At 40.0% G+C, this 24,427-nt stretch overlaps 1 protein-coding gene across 1 annotated transcript in view; it reads left to right on the top strand.

Annotated features, from left to right (window-relative positions):
* The window catches only part of LOC137132440 (aryl hydrocarbon receptor-like), a 31,473-nt gene extending 8,464 nt beyond the window's left edge, over positions 1–23,009 (top strand). The window contains exons 2-11 of the mRNA XM_067514874.1: positions 1,869–2,059; positions 12,522–12,628; positions 15,941–16,030; positions 16,534–16,642; positions 16,794–16,921; positions 17,053–17,255; positions 17,399–17,508; positions 18,060–18,201; positions 18,358–19,960; positions 20,943–23,009. Of these exons, the coding sequence (XP_067370975.1) occupies positions 1,869–2,059; positions 12,522–12,628; positions 15,941–16,030; positions 16,534–16,642; positions 16,794–16,921; positions 17,053–17,255; positions 17,399–17,508; positions 18,060–18,201; positions 18,358–19,960; positions 20,943–21,020 (2,761 nt within the window). The 3' untranslated portion in view covers positions 21,021–23,009. The remainder of the gene's footprint in view (positions 1–1,868; positions 2,060–12,521; positions 12,629–15,940; positions 16,031–16,533; positions 16,643–16,793; positions 16,922–17,052; positions 17,256–17,398; positions 17,509–18,059; positions 18,202–18,357; positions 19,961–20,942) is intronic.
* Positions 23,010–24,427: the final 1,418 nt, after the last annotated feature.

The raw sequence follows: 24,427 nt of genomic DNA, 5'->3' as shown, positions 1-24,427 counted from the left end.
CTGGCTGCTTTTACTGCAATTGAAGCACACGGCTTTGTCACTCAGGAGACACGCACTTACTACATATCTCATTCTATCACATGAACTTACATGTGTGTGTGACTGATGAGGATGCAGTAACAGCCATCTACAGCTGGCCTGCTGCTGTAAGCTATAAATTGCAGATGACAAAAGTGGAAACGACTGAAACAATGTAGTCTCATGCTCAGCATTTGCATCTTGGACTAATAAATGTTTGCTTTGACCTTAAAATGAGAGGAGTTACAACTTACAATGATTGAACTTGACAGTTCCTATCTCTTGTAGAACGTGGACATCCATTAAATGAGCGTCTTTGACATTTCACTCTGCAGACTTTATGCCAGTATGTAAATTAAAGACGTGGTTTTGTCAATCACTTCGCACTGGGTCAGGATTTGTTTATTTACAACAGGTTAAACTAAACAACTTTGAGGGGAAAGTTGCCTCAAGTTCATCACTTTTGGTCATGAATAACGTTTTACCCCGTTAAGCTCCCCACTCCTTGGACAAAATGCAACTTCAGTCCTGTATCTAAAGGAAGCTGGATGACGAGTCGTATCTAAGTTCATTCTGAGGTTTGTGTGTTTCTCAGCAGGTGTGTGGTGCAGCAGTGATGATAATGATGTTTTTCATGTCCTGGCTCAGTTGCTGTTTTTCACTGGTTTCTCTCCTGGTGTAGCATGTGATTTATAAGTAGTGACATATGTCTCCAATGAGCCTTGTGAACCTATATTTGTCTCTTAAGCATAGGTGGTTACAGAGAAAGTCAACCAGATCCCAAAGGCTGCTGCCATTGTATAATAAGTCTCCATTTTGTCAAACTGCATAATTAGCTAGCGGAATGGTAATTTGTGTTCTGGTCTGTGGGCCAAAGTTTGTTTCCTTGGGAAACAAACCTTTATTGTTTTCATGTTTGAAAGAATAGTGGACCACTAGCTTTACTTTATTGCATTGGTAGTTAGCAGTCAGCTTGCCAAAACTTTAGTCAGAATATGCCAGTCAAAATTTTGAGCCTTGTCTTCTGCAGACATCAGTCTGAAATTAGACATTAGTCGTAAGATCTCTGTCATTAGGTTTAATTTACAGGATTCTTTCACTCATGTGAAGATGGTTTGTCTTTGAAAAGACAGCAATGTTGTCTCAAAACTATGTTGGAAACAGACAGCTGATGACCAACTTGTTTTGCCATCTGCGAACCACTGCAAAGAATATGCGGAAAATGACAAGGTTCAGGAGTCAACTGTCCACGATAGGCCTGAACCAGCCAGAATACTAGCACAAAAACGCACCCAGCTGAATCGTTCCAAACTTTAAGGAAAGTGATCATGACAGGGCAACAACAGTCGCAAACTCCTCTAATTGCGAAAGGTTTGTCAGCAACTTCAAGTAAAGAAAGAAAACTTGAATTACATTGTGGTTGTGTAGTTATCAATATCAACTGAAATGAAAGATATGATCTTGATAATTGTTTTGCATAATGCCCGTTTTTTTGAGTTTTACAGCCGAGAAATTGTGTGTGTTTTTGGCTCAACGATTCCTGCTGCCATGAGACATCATACCTTCATCGAACACTCATCATAGGAGCGGATGTGCTTTTGACTCACCTTGTAGTGTTTTTTAGTTTCATTTGTAACTACTGCCTCTTTTCCCTTAGTAAGGGCGAAACTGAAGCATTGCTGCAAGTTTATATGGCTCATCTTTAATTGCCATGTGTCATACAGCACTCTACAACAGATGCCATGCTCTGGCAGGGCCGGTTTGCCAGGCTGAGCTGAATCAGTATCTGTACAGTTAGCATATATACCAACTCAGTAACCAGTTGGATTTTGTTTCTTTTTGCTCCTCAGAAAGAAGACCTCAGAAGGCAATGAAACCATTAAATCCAACCCTTCGAAGCGACACCGGGATAGGCTGAATGGGGAGCTGGACCGTCTGACGGAGCTTCTGCCTTTTCCCGACGATGTTCGCTCTCGTCTGGACAAATTGTCTGTCCTTCGCCTCAGTGTGGGATACCTGAGGGTGAAGAGCTACTTTAGAGGTGATGAAAATATGAGTCAAAAAATACAATTATTATACCATAATATTTCCCATATACAGTATAAATTACACATTTTCCAATATTTTTCAAAACCTCAAATCAAGACATGACTTGAGAGTTTTACGGTAAGTGACCTCCATGAACTTTACACTGCACTATACAAACTTCACACTACTGTAGACTGACATAAGAATAGTTGCAGAACAATGGAATTCATAGTCCTTCTGTCCCATTGGAAAAGTTTTTGGGCATGAGCATTGTTTCATAGCTTTTTTTTTAATTTTTTTTTTTATATCTCATCGTCCTGAACACCAAAGATAAATGGGACTACAGTACGTTGTTTAAGTTTTAACCTGCAAAAAGACTGGTAGCATGTGTAACCTTAAATTAAAGCTTCAACTTGACTAGCACATAGTTTTCTTGGAACTGAAACTGATTTGAGACTCAATACATGTAGGTATACTGGCAGTACATTCAACAGCCAGGGCAGGAATGAGAAGCATGCAGGAATCTGGTTTTAGGAAACAACACTTCCTCAGTACTTGTAACCTTACTCCACCCTCTCTGCGAACAACACATACAATACCTTCTTATAAAAACTATGAAATGTTTTTAAGAAACAAGTATTCGCTGCAAGTTGATTAGACTTGCAAGCCCACTGTCTTTGATAGTCTGGTGTGTAAGGTGTGTGTGTGTGTGTGTGTGTGTGTGTGTGTGTGTGTGTGTGTGTGTGTGTGTGTGTGAGTCAGGCAGATAACATCTCCACCACCTGCCGATGATAGTTTTCTCAGTGTGATGCAGACTAGCTGAGGTGTTGGCAGACGAGCTGCTGATAAGTCGTCTCAGTGCCTCTGGCTTCACCGATGTGTCGTGAAGTCATGTCTTGTCTCTGTTTCTTTTTCGTACATTGTGTGTGCATTGTTCAGTCTTTCTAATCTCATCAATACACTGGACACTTTGCACTTAATCTGTGCTCGGTCAACAACAACCCATCTCAATCTCACAAAGATTAGCAACACAGTTAGTTGCTTTGATTAATGTATTTTGCACAGGCAGTCAAACAATTCAATCAAAAGTAAACACTGTTGTGAAATACTAGAAGAAATACTGTATGAATAAAATGTATTCTGTCATGATAAAAGTATTTGTAGTGTGCAGATCCAGAATGAATGTAAGTTAGGCTCAAGAAAAAGGAGTTGTGATGTTCCAGCGCCCCTTTTTTTTTTTTTAAACCTTTTTTTATCCACTGTGCAGACAAGATAGTATTGGAGGTTAGTAACTTGCAGCTGATGGATACTGCGAGTAGTTTGAATATCCACATCTACAAAAGTTTGTCTATCAGCTTATCTCTCAGCAGTCTCTCCCTTGTTTTACAAACAGAATTGATCATTGACGCATCATTGTAGCAAGTGGCAATAAGGCAAAAAAAAAAACCTATTTACCATGCAAACCAAGTTTTACAGTGTGTTGTCTACTGTATTTAGCAGTTTTAAATATCAGTGAAGTCGTGTCAGACACCTGGAGCCAGATGTACAAATGATACACAGATGGAAAAACTATGCATGTCTAACACATAAATCATCACTGATAAAAGAAGAACGCGCAATGAGAAAATATGCAACTCACACATGTTTGGAGACCGTGCAAACACATGGTTTTCCACAGTCAGCAAACTAACAAAAACACTGAATCTCCAATGAATTGTAAAATTTAGGTTGTAATCAAATTTTGGAGCATGCATGTTGTTTTTGTACAATGAATGGGCCTTTTTTCTGCCTTTGCACATAGACACATATAGACATGAATTCCTGAATACAAAGAGTTCGTTTAGCAATTCTCATGTCTTTATTTAAATGTTTGCCATTTACTTCTTTTGTGACTTCTCCTGTAGTGATCTGGTGGGATAATGCTGGATTGCTGTCGTTTGTTTTGGAAAAACTACATCCCGATCAATTTCGGTTGTGAATGCAGTGCTGTTTTCCTGCTGACTGCTTTTTGTGCCAGGTTTTTGGAGATTTTACTAAAAAATAACTCATGTTGACCGTTAGAAATAAATGTTGAGAGTTGCACATTTAAAATATGTTGTAGAGTTTCCCTTTTGAACATTGAGAACATTTTGAGTGTTTTGTTGAAATATTTGATAGTAGCCTTAGTCAGACTTACGGAAAAGGACCACACAGCCATAGTGTACCACATCATTTTAGAAATAAATAAGCTTTACAAAATGTCAATATAGTTGTGCAAGTCACTGTAGAGCATTGGACAAGTTGATTTCATTTTACCGCAGCAGGCAGTAATGGCAAGGTTAAAATTAGTTGCTTGTGTGTTCTTTGATTCACAGTAATGAGTTAGAGTTCGAGAGCAGAGTTACTGCCTGAAAATGCACTTTCCACCTCAGCAAAGCCATTGTTGAAAGACCCTGCAATCAGTCAGCAGCTCTAAGCCCCGTGACACACTGAGCATAGGTTTTGTAGTGTGTCTTCCTCAGCTGGCATTAGCTCAACAGCTGATGGCCACTTTTCAGCCAATTCAACATGGCTGAATGTTGGTGGTCTTGTCATATGTAGTGCCTTTCCCCAACTTCCTAACATACACTAATTTGTTAGAAGTTGAATCCTGGTTTGAAAATGATAAATGCTACTATATCCACAGGCCTAGGCCTTCTGTTCCCTTATTCTCATGGAGACACAGAAGATATGTGCTATTTGAATGTTGGCTGTGTGTTCAAGTGCCAATTGTTGTCCCAGATGAAGGTAAGCTGAGGTGACTTCAACGCACCTAGTTATTTCATATTGACTTGGTGTGTCTCTGCCCTTAGCAAGCTGTTAGCTGGAAGATTAGGACGTTCTAGTCCAGAGCAGGGGTGGGGAACCCATGCTCCCACTGCTAATTACCTGGATTAAGTGTTTAGTTAATCAGAAGCTGGAAGAGGAGTGGGTAGGGCAGGGATAGTTAGAAAGTAAGCAGGGTTATGGTCCCTTATGGAGCGTGGATCTGCACCACACTCACCACTGATTACCTTGATGAGGCCTATTTAGCCAATGTGAAGATGGAAAAAGCTGTTTCTTTTTCTTTTTTTTTTCGAGTTCAAAGTTATCTCTTAATCTCTTTACTAAGGCCTGTTTCATCCAGAAAGTGGTGCAGACCACTTTTTGCAATGCTTAAGGTTATTCTAGTCAAAACATAAGCCTGTGGTAGGTGTTCGAGTGGGGACATGCCTAGAATTTAGACAGGCATCCCATGAACTGATAAGAAAAAGACTTCGGACAAAAGAACAAACATAAGTTAATGCACAGGGCGAGAATGAGGTTTAAAAATGTGATTCTAAAATCAGCTAGTTTCTAGCTGATTGGGTTTTTTTTGTTGTTGTTGTTTTTTCTCATTGCGTGACTTATTGAGGCCTTCTGAAAGGCTTGTGGCTCACTGCTGCTGACATGTTTGTGTGACGCCGCTAGAAATTTGAGGAAAATGTGAACTTGCTTTCCAAGTTCATTGAAAACATCCAAAGCCTGTTAATAATCACAGTTGTTGTGGTAAAACTGTATGATGTGCTGTAATTCAGTGTAATGTGGTATTTGGAATATTTGAGACATTACGCACAAACCTTTAGCAGAAGAAACAAAGAGGTTAGAACAATGTTTTGGGTCTTGGCAAACGGTTGCAACTTAGGGGAGAAAGTATCAGCATGGGGAAGGGCACGTTTGTTTGTTGTTGAATCCTGACAGGCTCACTGCAAGGAATTTGCATCTATAGGCGCCGTAAACCGCTGCAATACCTGTTAACTCAGTATCATTATATGTGCAAAGAGGACATCTCACAGGGCGAACAGCCATTGCTCTTTGGCTTTTGATTCATGACTTGCCTTTCAGTATATCGTGAGAATGCAAGCAACCGCTGGGAGTCGGATTTAATCATGTTTTCATTTTTTTGCAATTTCCATTCCCTAGAAGAGTTCTTCTCAGTTTATCCAGCTTTAAACCACAGCGCTACATCTCCCCTCATACCCAAACCCTTTTTTTTTTTCTTCTTGTTCCCTGTTGGCCAGAGCTGAGATCGCCCACCAAGGCTTTCTGTGACATTTAGAGTTTTCCAAAAAAGCTTTTGTTTGTTTATGGGCCAAACCAAAATCAGCTGTCGTCCCACTCAGAGCTTGGTTGGAGAAACAGTAACACTGAGGATTTGTTATTGCATTTATTTAAAGACTATGATTCGAATTTGTCAGAGTTCGGAAGGAATTTGAAAATATAAACAGTGATTGTTATTCACGAAAGTACATTGACTTTTAGTGGTATTATTAGTGTGGCTGCCTTTTCGCTTGATTACAATTTGCATGTATTTCCAGAGTCAAAGCATTTACACTATATTCATTTCCATCTATAAACAACTTGACCATCCAAATATTGCCTTTTTTAATTTCCTGGGTCAAATTTAGATGAGTCTTTCTCCTTCGGGGAGTTTTGACTGGCGACTGGCTACAGACTGATAAGAATAGTTTAGTGATTTGATACGTGAGGCACATCTAAAACAGCCACCTGATTTTTGTCAGATGACATAAAATTTCAAGCTGATAAAATGAGCATAGGCAGCCAAAAGCTAGCTCAGTGTTGATTTAAAAAAAAAACAAAAAAAACTGATTCCCCCAGACCTACTGTAACCAGCACCAAACCAGATGTTGTGGTTTCAATAGCATACGGTTGAATGCAAAAATTTGCATCCTCTTGCTTTTGAAATGGTAAAAAGAGTAAAACAAAGATTCACTGCACATTCAGCTAGTACAAAGGTTCCTTTTTCATCATTAGTAACAAAAATGGTCAAAAAGTTTATGAAGAGAAAGTAAAGTCATGACACGTATCTCTGTAAAATGAAACGTTCTCTAATGCTTTGTATCTCCTCCCAGGTACCATCTGAACAGCAGTTGTATCCTCTCAGGTGTAATTTTAGGCCCATGTTCATGAAAACCAGTTTCTTAAACCATTACTGATACAGCCATACACCTCCTAAACATCAGCAAGTCCCTCACAGGCACCACGTTTGATTGTGGCAATGGTTTCGTCTCTTCATTGCCAGTGTTTTTTTTTTTCTTTTCTTTTCTTTTTTTGCTTCACATATCTGTGCTAATTGTGACCAAATAATTCGACTCTGGTCTCTTTAGACCATATAACACTGATTCCAAAACTCATTATCTTGTGGACATTGCCTTAGCATTCACCAAGTGTTGCCTTATGTTTAGGAGTAAGCAATGGCTTCCTGCAGGGTTTTCTCCCAAACGTTTCAGACTTATGTGGCCTACGCTTCACTCTGGTGATGTGGACTTTTATTTAAGTTGCCTCCAAGGACTTGGAGCCGTGCTGTTTGCTTCTGATTCTTACGTAGCTCTCCAGCAACTTTCCAAGTGCCTCTTGAAAGCCTCTTTCACGTGTGAACTTCTTAGAATAGAAGACAGAAGTTTTGTTGTCTTTACCGTTAGCTGTTGTGAGTGTATATAGATAATGAACTATTTACACACAATTGGATATTATTCAGACTTTATAATAGGTAGATAACCAGAGTGTTTCTTCCACACATGTTGTCCCTGGGCTTCCTCCGGGTAGTCCAGTCACCTCCCACAGTCCAAAGACGTGCATGTTAGATTACTTGGTGACTCTAAATTGCCTTTAGGTGTGAATGTGAGAGTGAATGGTTGGTCTGTGTATGTTTTTTTTGTTGTTGTTGGCCCTGAGATAGACTGGAGACCTGTCCAGGGTGGATCCCACGTAGCCCAATGACAGCTGGAATAGGCTCCAGCCCCCACAACCTTAAACAGGATAAGCTGTCATCGATAATGGATGGATGGATTTTTAAGGTCTCCTTTTTTTGTTTTCCTTTTTAATCTTAATGCTAAACCTTTCCAAAGTCTTTAGTTCTTCCACTAAATGTGTTGAATCCAAACCAAACCCTTTACACCACCTCTCCACCCTGCAGGATAAACCATTTGTAAATGTCCGTAGCAAGATTTAACAAGAATGTAATGTAAATATTGCCAAATAAATGTAAAGGTAGCTGCCATAAATAAAACTGTTTGTTGCAAAGGGAAATGTTAAAAAAAACGTCCTATGCATATTTTTTTATCATGATTATAAAATACTGGCTGGTTTTGCATCTAAAGCTGCTCTTTCCTTAGTTTCCCTGAAATACTTACTTGTCGATAATGGGGGGGGGGGGTAATATTGAGGTGTTCCCTCCCCTAAAGTCCTGGAAGTAAAACTGGGACAATAATCAAAATAGCGATGGGAGAATGAACCTATGGAATGGGTGACCCAACTCATTGGCTGGTTTCTTGTTGCAAGCACAGCCCTTTCCTGCACATCTGCGTGAGAACAGAGATCTCTGTACAGGATCTACTGGAACTAAATGTTTTCAAATCAAGATAATATTCCCCTATGAATTGCTGGCATGCTTTATACTCTCTCTGAATCTGGCAGGGCTCCAGTCTGTGACAGCATTTCCTTTTTCTCGTCTTAGTTTAAGGAGAGAAAGTGTGTACTGGATGCTCATACTTTACTGTAAGTAATAGGTTATTTAAGCTTAAGTTAAATAACCTATTAGTTATTGATTCTCAATAGTCAGAGCTGCAGGTCACACTGAAACCGCTTGTTTTCTGGAGAGTAGGATGCATGCAGAAGAACTCTGGTCCCTCATAGTTCTTTGGATTTCACTTACCCCATGATGAAAAGATGTGAAATCCTTTAAAGTCTAGATCATACGCTGAGTGACAGGGATGTTTGCCTGCATCAAACACCTCCTCTGCATTTCACAAAGCCTCTAATGGCATGTTTTCTGAAACAAGATGCCATAGTTTTATGCTGTCACGTCAGCTTCTACTGTGGTTTGAAATTTAGTTAAAAAATATTGGGGGCAAAAACTGTTTAAATATGAATAATAATAAATATAAATTGTAAATCTCTTTATGTTACATTATTTCATCTTTTCTGGTTGGACACAAATTCTCTCCTTTCCAGTGATGGCTACGGGTATAAAATAAACGTCCTATGTTCGATCCCTCTATTAGGCTGCCTGGTGAACGACAGTGGAGGAAGGCCTCCCTTACAAGCCAGTGCATCTACTGAACATGGATTCTTTCAGGGTTTATCCACTGCACAAGCTTACTGACATGTAAATCTGTCTCAGTTCCAGCCCACAAGTCCTAGGAGGTACTCTTCTACATCCATGAGGCACGACGTAGTACTAAATCAGGTTCCCGGGAGTTGGGTGCTCATAAGGCTGTTGCATGTGAATGGCTAAATAATCTTGCTTTCTTGTCTCATATGTCCAAATAACAAGCAAACTGTGAAAACATGCACATTCACAAGTGTAAAAAGCTACTGACATAAAAAGTAAAAATAAAAAAAAAAACACAGCAGAACCAATCACCTTTATCCGGAGAGTTCAGGCTATGAGATGCTCCAGGTTTAGGATGAGTACGTTCTGGAGGTTGATGAGTAATCGGTGGCACATCAGATTTTTAGAATTCTTGGGAATTTGTCAATGCACAATTTGTCACTCATACAACCTTCCTGAGATTCTTTCCAAATTTTGTTTGCTGGCTTGAACCCACAAATAACTAATTTACTAACTCAATCTCTGCTCTGTGTATTCCAGACTAAGTGGTGTACCAACATTAAGGTGGCTGTATGGCAACATCCAGTTCACGTACAGTGTCATCCCTCTAGTGTTACATCAGGATGTTAACAGCAGATTCATCAAATCTGGTGTTGGTGTCAGAATGAATGCTTCGTCAGCTGGCCCTGCAGTCTGTTTGCAGATACCATCAGTCTCTTCCTGCTCTATGTGAGAGCAGTGTATATATTTGATCTTAGTGGGAATCTGGGTTTTTCTTTATTCCATGCATCCCAGAAACCTTGGTGGTTTGGTTTCTCTAACCTCTTTTCAGTTTCTAGCCAGCTAACTTTTAAGATCTTGCTCCTGCAGCAGCATCCAGTACTGGACGCACACATGATTAGCTCTGCACAGAATAGTAGTGCATGCATGGATTGCATTGTGTGTCCGTCTGTGTGTTTTCTAAATGCTGTGTAAGTTCTAGTTGTTTGAGGGGGAGTTTTCAGGGACCCTTTGCCCTCCTTAAAGAAGTTGCGTGACAGGACTCGACTGACAGGTTGGGAGAGGCCATATCCTGGGATTTTTCTGTAGTGGCCGTCCAGATAAGGGATTGCCCTTGTCGGCTTTTGCTTACAAAAAACCCCCAAGGACACATGCAAGAGAACCAAGTTTGCTTGTGTGTTATTTTAGTGTGTGTGTGTGTGTGTGTGTGTGTGTGTGTGTGTGTGTGTGCGCGCGCGTGCTGTGTATGCGCGGATATGCAGGCTGCCAGATCAGTTTTCAAGCAATGAGAAAACCTGTCTTCTGGCAAGGGACCAGCAATTGAATTTAGTTTTTCTGCTGCGCACTCATGATCTTAGATCCAGATTACCAGAACATAAATAGATCCACAAAAGAGTTCAATGGAACCACATCAATGCAACAAAACTCTGCATAGCAAACGGCATCACACGGAGTATTTTATGTTCGGTACTGTTTAGGGGGATTTACCATTTAAATAAAATAGATGCCACTAGAAGCCAGAAGTCACTTCCATTGTCCAAGGATTAAAAAGACGTGTTTTAAGGGCATAAAATCAGATAATCATTTAGTTTTAGCACGTGTTAGTGTTAGTTAGCCACAGCCAAGTTTGACGTATTAGCATTCATATAAATGCTGAATAGGTTTGGAGTTTACATTAGAACATTAGCATAAGTTTAAAAAGACCATCCACAACATTGGTAGATGATGTTATGTGAAGCTAAATTTAAACAGAACTGTGGAATAATAGTCATTGTGTGTTGTCCGTTTCTTCAGCCAATATTAACAAAGGGATGAAACCTCTGGCTACCATCCAGCCACCTGACACCTCTGTCTAATAATAAAATAAACAGAATCGTTGCCAAAAATTTCGTAATGCCCTACCTGGAAATGGTTGTCTAAACTGGCTTTGTTCCCTAGCTAGTTTTTGACACGCAGAGCATCACATAATGTCCCGTAATTCAGTACTACTCCAGTACCCATTAGGCATTCAGGTTCTTTAGGTCACAGGACCTCTAATGGATCACTTGACATGCAGGAGTAGTGTCACATATCTAAACAATGCTCTACAGTGGCCTTGTTATATTAAGAAGATGCACAGTGTAGTATGTCTTCAGGCAAGATGTGAGTTTCATACTGCTTTCATGTGACAGTTTGTCTAGTAAACTGTATAAAAGAGCTGTTATTGTTCCTGGCATCATGCATATACAGTCACAGCTTTTAACAACAAACAAGCTATTGTGTTAAATTTGGACTTTTAGACTTATTTTAGGGCTTTGTTGATGCGGCTGCAGATGTTTCAGACTGAAGAGACATTTATTCCACAAATTTATATCATGCATAGTGTTCTCTGCATATGATTGTGACATTGTCCTTTCGTTAAAACTAGTGATGGTTGATGCAAGTGAAGTGAAGAAGAAGAAGATTAGGAATAGAGCTTTTTCCGTTCTTTGTTCTGTTCTGTTTTGTTTTGTTTTTATCAAAATCCCTTTATACCATGACTTTATAATAGTGTGCTTGGCATCTCATTCAGCACGAGTACAATAATAAACAACAAACAATAGCATTTAGATTGTTGTATCAAAGGAACTTTGATTATTGGAAGGACGACTGCCAGACTTAGATACAAGTCTGTGAAGTAGCCTTTTTGAACATTTCTGCAGAAAAAGTTAGTTCAGTTAAATAACAGCACTGTCCAAAATTAATTTTTAAAAATGACTGGATGTTTTATAGTATATAACTTTCTCTTTACACGGTCTTTTGCAGCAGTAAGACAAACTGTCCAGTGGTCAGACACACTATCAAAGTTTTTCCAAATCCACTTGTTATAACCAAGTCAAGAGGAATTGTAGCTACGTCACAGTATAAGTATAAAAACATGGAGCTTTATTGAAAATGATTTACAAAAAGGGAGGAGATGGTTATTGAGAATAAATATTATAAAAATAGATGTACATTTTCTCATTCTTGATTGAAGTCGCAGATTATCCGATTAAACTGCTTCACTAACACCAGAAGCAGTTTTTTCATAGATCAGTTCTGGTTTGTGGTTTCTGGAGCATCAAATAATAAGTAAGAGCCAGAATGCCAAATCCAAAGACACAATGATAAATTGATTTTCACTGTTGTAGCTAATGTAATTAAAATGAGGATTTATGTCAGTCAGATGTTTGCAATGATGTATCTTGATTTAAATATAATTACAGTAGCACAAAATACAATTATGGCAAAAATATAAAAAGCTTCTACAGGGATGTGACACCCTTTGCCATGAAAATACTTTGAACCTCTAAGATGTGAATGCTGCATCTGCTCACTCACCTCTATTCTGTTACTTTCTGTGCAGCAACCATGAAGAACAGTAGCAGCTTTCTGAAGTTTCCTGGAGTAAACGGCAACAATGGGAACAACTCGGACACACCAGGCTTTTCTGAAGGCGAATTACTGCTCCAGGTACAAGACAGGGACGAGTTAACCTCCGACTGGAACATGTCGTACAATTCTTATTTATCCTGTTTTATTTATCTCTGTAAACTGCGATGCCATGATTAGGACATTTCACTTTTGGTCTTGCGTGTAGGTGGCTTGGATTTATTTTCTATAATTATAACCAGCTGTCCTACAGCTGATTGTGCTGCTGTAAACAGTTTTACAATGCTTAAGGATGTAATCTGAATTCAATTTGAAACCTGGATGTATTATTTAGACCTAAGCATGCTTCGTGCTATAATACCATTGCAAAAATAGACAAGTACCAACCAAACCACAGAGTGCCCATCACATAAGCTATTTAAATAAGGCTACTAACCAACCTGTTGTTGTAGATGCATATTTGATCTAGTACACTGGAATAAATGAAGTTGTAGAAAAATACGTATGAAGTCAAATTAAGCCCAAAATAACTTTGGTTGGTTGGTTTCAGTATTTACAACCTTGCACTCTTGCCTACTTTCACTTCTTGTGCACTGTTTTTTTTTTTTTTTTTTTTTCACATTTATAATTTAAATACGCTCTCACTATAGCTTTCTTTTGAGGGCGACGCTGGTCTTTAAAAGCTGAGCAGTGACCAAACCAATTTAAACTGTGGTCAGGAGCATGGTCATGAAGCTGGGTCAGATGATGTGTGTTGACCTACTCAGATTGTCTGCCAAAACCGGATTAGAGTGCATAATTCTGTCTCTGTGAAAGTAGTGCTAGATAAGATCACAAGTAGCAACGTGCACAAAGTCACATACACACAAGAGATAAACATCACAGATAAATGCCAGGCACTCTGGAAATATTGTCAGTACACATTTAAACAGTTTCAGTTTTTTTTAACTGAACAGCCTGAGGCTTGCAGGTGCAGGTGCACAAATGCAATCAGTCTTTATTTGTTTATTTTATTGTGTGCTAGTCGTGTTGGGTAAAGTTATTCCAGTTCTTTCCATTTAAGAGGAAGTTATGACAGTGACACTTTTTGTCTTGGTGCGTCTTGGTGCTCCAAAGCTTGGCCACGCTTTGTGGCTCCTAACAAAACGAATGCCTGTCAGTTGTCCTGCACCTTGTTTATTGATGCTCACCTGTCGGGTACTTTTTCACACGTTGCTCTGCATAGTGACTGCAGCAGCTGTGGATTATGTAAAATACAGAGCAATTGAAAGGCAGCAGGTGCTGACATTGGACTGTAGATTACAAATCAGCAACAGGATTTACTCCTCAGTGTCCTCAAACAGCATTGCTCAGTATGAGAGAGTGGTTTAAAAATCTAACATTTAGATTTAAATAAAAGCTGCTATGCTATAAAACATTCAATTTTATTTTGATAGGATGGGACATATCTTGTATTTTTACTGAAAATTATCATTATTTATGTATTTATACAGGGTAGGTTGGCTGAGCATAGATGCTTATTTGCAGCAACACACTCTTTGCTATTAAAGTCATAGTATAAGTATAAAAACATGAAGTTTTTTAACACCAAAAGCAGTTTTTTTCATAAATCAAATTCTGGTTTGTGGTTTCTGGAGCATCCAATAATCACAAGTAAGGGCCAGAATGCCAAATCTAAGGAGACAAGGTATAAGAGGACGGTCTTCTACCAGTGGCTTTGTATATACCTAGATGCTGTACCAATGTTTTTGCCGTTTCTCAGACAGAGAGGCCCAAAAAACTTTGTAATAAAGAATGTAATGGCTAGTGTTGTAATCATGCAATCAGTAATAAATCTAAGAGCAGAATGATAAACTGAGGCCTCAGAGTGGACGCACTGGCATGATGGTATACAACATCCCCATAGTCCAGAACTGAGAGAAAAATGTCACTGTTCATCTTTCTAGACCTCACAGGTAAACTATGTACAAGGTATGAACAAACCTATGTTATGAAACTATTTTGATCTATATTTATGGTTATGGGTGGTAACAGCGAACTATTTCTAAGATGAATAACATGCATGTTGCAGTACTTTATAGGGGGTTGTGATTTCTAAATGTCTGACTGGACCGAATAAGCAAAGAAAGATAAAACTGTATCATCTGCGTAAAGATTTCATATTCACATACACCCATCAGCCACAACAATATGACCACCTGTGCAATGTAATGCAACCACATACAGTGGCTCTGCCATGAATTCCACATTTTCTATGGTATAATTGCAAACGTTGGTTGAAACGTAGAATTACAACCTTTGTGACAGTTTCAACCTAAAATTTCCGTCAGTTTTGTCTCTGTTCTGCTTAGAACTTGTGTTATAATTTCAGTTTGATAGTTTGAGTTTAGCTGTGTTTTGTTGACCTCTTTTAGGGCCCAAATTTTTTTTAGCAAATTTAAATTTCCTTGTATATGTTACATTTGGGTAAATAAAACCCATTTTCTTTTGCGTCTTTCTTCGTGTAACCTGTGTCTACCTGCTCGGTCCCTGACATTTGGCTGTCACATACAGTGGCTGTCAGAAAGGTAGTAATTCTACTCTGTTTATTATTCAGGTCAAAGTGGCTAATGGAATTATACTGGAAGTGGTTATAATGTTTTGGGCATCTCGTTAATTTTTAACAAGATGGCCCACATCTGATCGGTGTACTGTGCAGAAGCAAAGAGACACATTCGTATTTAGAAATGGTAAACAAGACAATTCAGTCACTGAATAGAGAGGATAACTCTCATGTTACAACCAGAGACACTCGCCTTGTTAAAACGTCTTTTGCTACTGAGATCTGTAGTTTTTTTTCCTTTTGGATTACTGGCTCATCTGCGGCCTATGGTGTCCTTCGTTCTTTCAAAGCATTTTCTGAGCCGCACTTTGCACCAGACAACTCTGTTTACTGTAAACGCTGATTAAAATTGTCCTTGGCAAGTGAAATTCGCACGAAAGTCAAGGTGTTCCTTTCATTTGTTGTAAAAAGGAATCCAGGTATAACACAGTAAACAATTAAAATCTTATAAAACCAGTGTTGCTCTACATCAAGTGCAGTCTGGCAGACACACAGTGTAATACAACCTTATGTACAAATGGTCACAAAGATTTGATGGACAGAAAGTGTTTGGATTGGCTAAAGTTGTTCTTCACATCATGTTTGTCTGTGTGTTTCGGCCCTCGTGTATCTTAAATAAATGCAGTTTTCTTATCAGTCATAATTAGTGTTTTTGTGACCATATTGCTGTATTTATATGATATGCATGTGTCCCCTACACTGTACTTGTATGTCCACTAGCTCTGTTTACCTGTGTGCTTTTAGAAAGCACTGTAATTGCTGATGGGCTGACTGTCTTTTTCTATGTGCAGGCATTGAACGGCTTTGTGATCGTGGTCACATCAGAGGGATTTGTGTTTTATGCCTCGCACACAATCAAGGACTACCTGGGCTTTCACCTGGTAAGATGCTGGACTTGTTAAAGAGGTGTCAAACCCTCATCTTTTGTAGAGTAGAACCCCCTTTGAAGTACGAATTTACTTACTAAAATTGCGAGAGAAAGTTCAATCTCACACTTCAGTCCAATCATGTCCTACATGTGGGGTCAAAACATCAGTAGAGACTGGTTATGCCAAGCCTGCAGTACAAACCACACTCGTCCCATCATTTCATGTGGTCAAATATTCACTCTTTAACAAAGAAAACTCATAGTTAAACAGAAACGACTTTGAGCAACAACTGGTTTACAGAGTTAAAGTCGATTAAAACATTTGTTTACATTGTTATTTCAGAATAATAATAAGTATAACAAGTTGGGGATCGTTCTGTGATCCATAGACAGAAAACTTTCTTGCCAATGTTGTACCGTCAATGGTTTTCCACAAGGTAAAACTTCATTGGGTAACAGCCTGTTTAATTTCCTGGAAAGGTTGACTAAGTCTTATGTTCTCTCCTCTACTGAAAGTCAGATGTGGTTCACCAAAGTGTGTTTGAGCTAATACACACTGATGACCGGGCCATGTTCAGACAGCAGCTTCACTTTGCTCTGAACCCCCCAGCTGTAGAGGGAGATGGTGAGTACTCTGAATACTCTGAATAAAAATGAAACCATATATATTATTTGTATTCAAGCTTTAAACATGAGGTTTTCACACAAATCCAATCACACGTCTGATTCATACACAGGATAATGCTAAAATCTGTCATCTTAAACCGTGTTCCCAGGTTTGCAGAGTTGTGGTAATACAGTGTTGTACAGTCCAGAGCAGCTTCCCCCAGAGAACTCTTCCTTCCTGGAGAGGAGCTTTGTGTGTCGCTTCCGCTGCCTCCTGGATAATTCTTCTGGCTTTCTGGTTAGTTTAGTACCTACATTGGCTGCAATGTGACAGAATTATGTCTGTTTGATTTTTGCCTTATCAAACTGTTTCCCTGCTAAGACCATGAGTGACTCATCTAATTTTGTTTTTTGTTTAACCCAAATTAGGCTCTGAAGTTCCAGGGGCGATTAAAGTACCTCCATGGTCAGAGGATTTTGAGGGACAATGAAAGATCTAACAAACATCAGCTGGCACTATTTGCCATCGCTATGCCTGTCCAGGCTCCATCCATTGTGGAGATCAGGACTAAAATGCTCCTCTTTCAAACCAAGCACAAGCTGGACTTTACACCTATGGGCATTGATAGCAGGTTCAACAGAATCTTTCCTTTTTCATTTTTTATTTTAGCCAGTTTTCACAGCTGTTGTTGCCCTAAACTATAATTCAGATTTAACTGTTTCTCATTAGCTGCAGCTCAAATTTTAATGTTGTTTTTGTTTTGTCTCTCGCCAGGGGAATGACTGTTCTGGGCTATTCGGAGATTGAACTGTGTATGAAAGGCTCTGGGTACCAGTTCATCCACGCTGCTGATATGATGCACTGTGCTGAAAACCACATGCGCAGTATGTTGGCAATTCAATCATAATATTAATATTACGAATGCATCCGCAAAATGACATGCACATCGTTTGTTTGATGGCAGGTAATCAAACAACATGTAGTCTGGTGTTTTTTTTTACTTGAATTATAATGGAAACATACCTGCATTTAGCAAATATCAGCTTGTTTTGCTAATTCCATATGCTAAAGCGTAACTTCACTGATTTTTCAATTTTCTTCGGGTGCTTCTACTTAAGAAGTATATGTGTAGGAGTGGTATTACACCTTCCTCTGCCTTCCATATATCAAGGAGCAAGTTGACTATGATATGTGAGCAGCATGCTACTCCCAAACTCCTCCAGATGACATTATCAAGAACCCTTGGCGAACTCAGGGATCACCGCTGGCTTCTACCCATCTAAATGGGTTCTTTCTCTCATGAAAAGTATCAATAAAGTGCCACAATAGCAGGATTGTAGGATGCAGGTTGAAAGTTGGTCGAGCCGCCCTTTAAAGTAAACCATACATTTACTGCTATTACACTGTTGACTATATTGTTGTTGTTATTTCACAGTGATTAAAACAGGGGAGAGTGGACTGACTGTTTTCAGGCTCCTAAGTAAGTCAGCTGGCTGGGTGTGGGTGAAGGCCAATGCAAAGCTCATCTACAAAGATGGAAGACCTGATTTTATCATTGCCTATCAGCGTGCCTTAGTGTGAGTGTTTTGTCCTTCACTTGTGTCACTGTCAGTAGCTTATCTGGCTGACAATACCGAACAGCACAGGAGAGGCCTCTCCCACAATGTTTTTTACTTAGGCAATTATGTTTCTGATTGTGTCAGTAAGGCAAAATGCAATTTGGTGTGTTTCAGTAAGGCTGAGGGGGAGGACTATCTGCGCCAGAGGAGACTGCAGGTTCCTTTCAGCTTAACCACAGGAGAGGCCATCCTCTATGACACCGGCCCCACGGTGGACATCACAGAGTTTCAGTTCAATAAAATGTTTGGCAACAATGACATGAACAAGGATGTGACCCCCGGCTCATTGCTTGACTGCTTCCTGAAACAGGATGAAACGGTCTACACCCACACAGTAGACCCCCCCTTACCTGTGGATCAGGTGTTCATGGACAGCCGGGCCCTGGTCAGTGTTCCCAGTGGCACGTGGAATGACAACGGGCCCGCAAGTAAAACAAGTGACCCTGTGGTGGTGAAAGAGGAAACCAAGCAGTCCGTGATGGCCGTGATTGACAATTTGGAAAAATTGGCTGAAAATGGTGACTTTACTGCAGTGCTGCAGAGCCTGGACGTGGATAATGCCGAGCTGACGGCGTGGGAAAATGCTCTCAAGAAGGATGAGGGTCAGCCAAACAATGTCCACTCAGAGCTGGACAGCATAATCACTAATGAGATATTTGACTACATTGAAACTGTTTTGTTCAAGGAGAAGGGAGAAGACTGTCTAAGCAGCAGCCCTCCCAGCTGTCTCATGGCAGTCAACAACATCCAACCGAGCCCCTTAACTCATGCTGCCCAGCTCTCGGCCGCTGAACCACAGATGTTTCAGACACCAAGCCCGGCTCATGTTTACTCTCCTCGGAATGGACACACAATGAATGGACCCTTGAGTAATGAGCAGCGTTTAGTAGAGTCCACTCAGATATTCAACAGCACCCAGAAACTTTGCCACCAGGGTCCCCTGATTGCTCAGGAGAACACCGCCTTGCCCTCTATACAGCAGCTGCAGCTACAGGAGATTTTCAGTCCATCAATAGAACTCCCTGTTCCTTGCACCTCCAATGAGGGTGTCTCCGCTCCTTTTCAGTCTTGCGGGCAGGCGTCCATCAGCCACGCAAACTGGCCTCAGGGGATTCAAGGACGAATGGAGTCAAGCCAACTTTTACAGTATCCTCAAAACAATTTGCAGGCTCCTGCAATGGCAGCAAATGGACAGCTACTGCAGAGCTCTGTTAGACAGCCAAACAGTGTAGCACCCAACATAATAGACATTTTGCCAGCCCTGATTCCCTGTAATGACGTTAGTTCCCCTAGCATGACTAATGTTCCCATTCCCTTTGCCACAGCTTGTCAGCAGGGCCCTCCCCTGGGAATGCATGGGCATAAGGTTGAGCAGTGGCCACAGAGCCAGCAGCAGAAGCTGCCTCATGCTGGCATCATACAAAATGGATATGACTTGATGCTAGAGTGCAAGACTTCAGAAAACTTATTTCCACACGCTGATCTTTGGCCAAAGGGTGTCACCGGTCTGAACCACACTCAGCAGGGAGGGCTAGCACGTGGCCAGGCAGTTACTCACAGCAGCTGCATATTTGACCAGCACTGCTCCTCCAGTTCAGCCGGGGGCGACGTGCTGGCTGCCTCTGAGCCTTCTGACCTCAGGAGGGTGGACATGTCTCTGAGTCAGAATCTTCCCCAAGGTTCCTGCTTCTTCCAGTGGACCCACACTGAGTCTGTGGTAGGCACATCACATCATTAAATGGATGATGTGTTATTATTTCCAGGCCATAATTAAATCTTTTGCTGTTGTTCTTTTAATTAAATCCAAACTAAAAGATGCACTGTTGACTGAGTGTGATCAGTGATTCCCAGGTTCCCTCTTCGTAAATATTCCTTCGATAAATAAATGTAAAGGAAAAACATATTTAGAAAAATAACTCTCTAATTAGTTTTTGAAGTAACAGTTGAAATTGTATTGACAACAGTAAATTCCTAAAAGCAATGCGGCAAATGTAATTTAATCAAGTTTACTATGAATATGCATTATCATTTTGCATTTTTTAATATTTCCATTTAGTATTTCAGTTTTATGCTGGTGTAATTTCTTAACAAACTTTAGAATTCATGAACTTTGGACACAAAAGTTTAGTTCGTATTGGATTAAAGTATAAAGCCACCTTGGCTGAGGTAATGACTAATTGTGTCCATCTAAACCCTTTAGACCTAAGAGCGTTGTAGCCAAGGATGTGCCCTGTCTTCACCATGGCTATTGAGCCTCTTGCTGCAGTAATCCAAACAAATATACACATAAGTACTAATAATATAGCAAAGCAAGAATTTAAATGATCATTATATGCAGATGACCTCTTAATATACAGTATTTGTCGAAATTATACAGGTCTATTCCCTCCCTGCCAAAGGTCCTAGATTTTTGCAGGGTACAAAACTATTTATGAGAAGAACAAGAACCCAGAACAAATTGGAATAGTTATCGAATTTTAAATTAAGTCCAGATGAATTTAAATGTGTAGCTATACATATTAGCAAAGCCTTAGGTGATTTCATTTGGGATTTAATATCATAATTACCAGCAGTTAAGAAATGTATATTTGATGTAAATAAATAGAACATTCCAATTTCAATAATTGATATATCCTGATCAATTATGTCTTTGACATAACATCTAATAGTAATTTCAGGCTTTTTCTTCCTTTCAACAGGATGAAAGACTCTCCAAAGACCTCAGTGGAATTTTTGCGGCTCCTGCACAAGATGTAGCCATGTACCTGACAGAGTAGAGCTGAGTTGTGCTGGTATTGCTGTAGCAGCTACTACGGGAGAAGAGGCAAAGTGCAGCACGGTTTGCCTCCATCAGCGCTTATTCCCAGACTCAAATTCCTGTCCAGAGGTTACTGTTTTATTTCAGTTGTTGTCATATTTACTCTGTCCAGCATGTAATGTTCAAAAGCTGCCAGTTCCTAGTGATATGCTTCAGTAATAATGATGAAGTACAAAGCCACAAGTGCATTTATCCAGCTAGCTTGAGGCAGCAACTTGGGTTGGTCAAGTGAATCCCAATGGCCAAAGATTTTATAAGGGAAACCAGACGTCGTCATGCCGGTGTTTTCAGCCACACCGTCATTTATTTTCTAAATTTAAAGTATGTACAAATGCTACAAACCCAAATGCCCATGATAAACAGAAGAATACCTGAAAGTGATACAGCTGTTCCCTCAAATTTATATTCTTGCAGATTAGATATTATTTATATTTTTTAATGACGCCCTAAAATGTGGTTAAGATGTAAGATGTGAAGTGTGTAAATGTAATCTGTAAATTACTGTATAGTTACAGTATAATGTTCTGCTTAATTGTACAACAGAATGTAGCACTATACGATGCCTCTTTATCTCTGAGCGATGTAAATGTACTTTTATGGAGATGGTGTTCCAGTTCAGGATACCAGAATGTGAGACCAACAGAACTATGCAAATCTGGAAAAATATGTAATATAACATGCAGTATATTATATTAACCAATCGCCCACAGAAAGGTGATGCATCACATGTTAATGTATTATTCAAAATTGTGTACATACAGAATGTACAGTCCAGCACATTGTGTTTGTGTTTGACTGAGGAAGACAAATGACCAGTTGCATTCACCAAAGTTAGTTATTAGAGGGCCTTGTGTCTTTTTTTTTTTTTTTTTTTTTTTTTTTAACCTTCTGACATGGGTCACCCTTTAACATTATGCTTAAAACAAATATTAAAAGGCAGGATCTATAACTGCAGCACTGCTTCAACCGTCCACAGAACTTTACTAACACATGCAGGTTTATCTGCTGCAGCCCTCACTCACATTAACTTTTCTCATCTAGTGTGGCTTCATGCTAAAGTTTGCTCTGCAGTAGCCACACTGAGCCATATACAGTCAAATCCTCTTGTGCTTTTTTTGCTGAATAGGCAGCTGAAAAGTATCTGTGACTCGTGCTAAGCATCTTGATACAATATTTTCGTATTTAAGGGAAGCCATACACGCGTGTGTTTCGAAGGCTCTGAGGAACCTTTTGTCATCATGCAAATGTCCTCAACTGTGGAATCAAGGGAAAACACTGCAGCTATGTCTCATCTCCAGGGAGGTGGCGAGGTTTTTTTATACTGATCAGAGTGAAAATGTTTCAAGCAGCATATGTCTAACCAAGCATGTGGATGATGTTAATTTACAATGTATTCCGAACATTTTTACTTGTCTTTTTTGCTGTTTGTGCTTCTCATCTGTTTTTTTTTTTGTTTTTTGGCTCCGTTGCTGTAGATTTTCAACAGATGTTTGTAAAATCCCCACTACAGAAACAGCATTACCATTAACGGGGCAGCTTGATCACATTCCTCTTGCACTGTGGCAAATTCCTCAGTATTTTACCTTTTACCTTTCCTCAAGAATCGATCGTTCGGGTTTGTTGGAAGCTAAAGTCTCTCGTGTGTCCTGGTTGCTCAGTGCTCAGAGGACGGCCTATAAATCACCTTGAATGTTGGATGATACAGACATGACTGCAGCCACTGAGAAACACCTGGAGCCAGATGTTTTGAAGCCAATATGTGCCTTGACAGTTGCCATAATTCTGCTATTTGTAAGAAAAGGAAAAAAAAAACAAGAACTATTCAGTTCAATGTAATTCTCTTTAATTTAGACGTTCTACTATCTGTGCCATGATGTATGGTAAACACATAACCACCTTTGTCTACTGTTATTTGCTTTTTCATAAATACATGCATGCAGTTATTGAAGTTGCCTTTGGTTCAGTGTTCATCCATTATCTTTATTTACAGGGTCACAGGGGGCTAGAATCTTATCCCAGCTGTCATTGGATGTGAGGCGGGGTCCACCCTGGACAAGTCCCCAGTCCATCTCAGGGCCAACACAGAGAGACGCACACAGACTGACAACCGTTCACACTCACATTCACACCCACGGTTAATTTAGAGTGATCAATTTACCTAACGTATGTATGTAGACTGTGGGAGGAAACCCACGCAAACACGGGGGGAACATGCAAACGCACGGAAAGGCTGCAGTCGGCCGGTGGGTTTGAGCCAGGGGCCCCTGTAGGTGAGAGGCGGCAGAGCTAACCACTCCACCGCTGCACTGGTGGTTGATTTTTATTGTATTTATATTTCAAGATACACTGCTGCAGGTGACTTTTTTTCACGTTTTCACTAGAAACCTCCAAAACGTATCTTGGCTTTTGCAGCTTTCTGTGTTCGACGCTCACTAAACACCAACTGATCTTTCTAAGCGCTGGAACATGCTTCTAGCAGAGGACCACTTGCACATTTCTTTGCTGATGATTGCGCAGCATCCTCAGCAATCGCACACAGAGGGCTACTGTAGAAGCCAAAAGATACGGTTCCACAGCTTTACAATTTAGGCATATTAATGTTGTACATCACGCAAGCCGAAATCAGGGCCCTTGCACTGGCTATGAGGACGTAATTACTGCGCGGCCGGCATTTTGCAGCCAATCAGAATTTGAGTCTTCTGCTTGATTAGTAGAGTTTGGAACATTCATTTATTGTGATTCTGTGACGACTACCTGAAGCACCAGATAGAGCGTGGCAGAGAGCCGCAGGGAGAAAGAGGCGTGGCCTGTAGCTCAGGTGGGAGAGCAAGTAATCCACCAGTCACAGGTTCGGTGGGCCAAGTCCCGGCTCATCTGTCCCATGTCTACAGTGTTTTGATAGTTTACCTTAATCACATTGACAGTCCAACCTTCTCGTCAGACCTCAAACTATAGACGTTATTCGCCACTTCAACTTGTCTATTGCAAATGAGATGAAAAAAAGGTCATAGACCTATTTGCTTATGATGTTACAAAAGGTCAGGTCCATTTCAGACGAAGTGGTATGACCCAAAAAATACATTTTTATATTTAATCCTTTTTTTTTTTACATTCAGAAAAGACCATCACCCTTAACAGCTGGAATTGATGAATTGATAATGACCATAATCCTCAGTTGAAATGGCCAATCAATTTCAATCTGTTTCCATTAAGGAAAGATCCGATTAGGTGCGTGTAAATTTTGAATAATGAATAGATAATTAAACCAGCTGTCTGTGCTGGGCAGGATGTGAGGATGGTGGTGTGTGGAAGGAAAAGACAAAGGGAGTTTTCAGAAAGAAATGGTGGCTTACATCCACCAGAGGG

This window comes from Channa argus, chromosome 9, assembly GCF_033026475.1.
Source record: "Channa argus isolate prfri chromosome 9, Channa argus male v1.0, whole genome shotgun sequence".
Lineage (NCBI taxonomy): Eukaryota > Metazoa > Chordata > Actinopteri > Anabantiformes > Channidae > Channa > Channa argus.
Note: the sequence above shows the minus strand (reverse complement) of the source record. Positions and strands in the feature narration are given on the sequence as shown.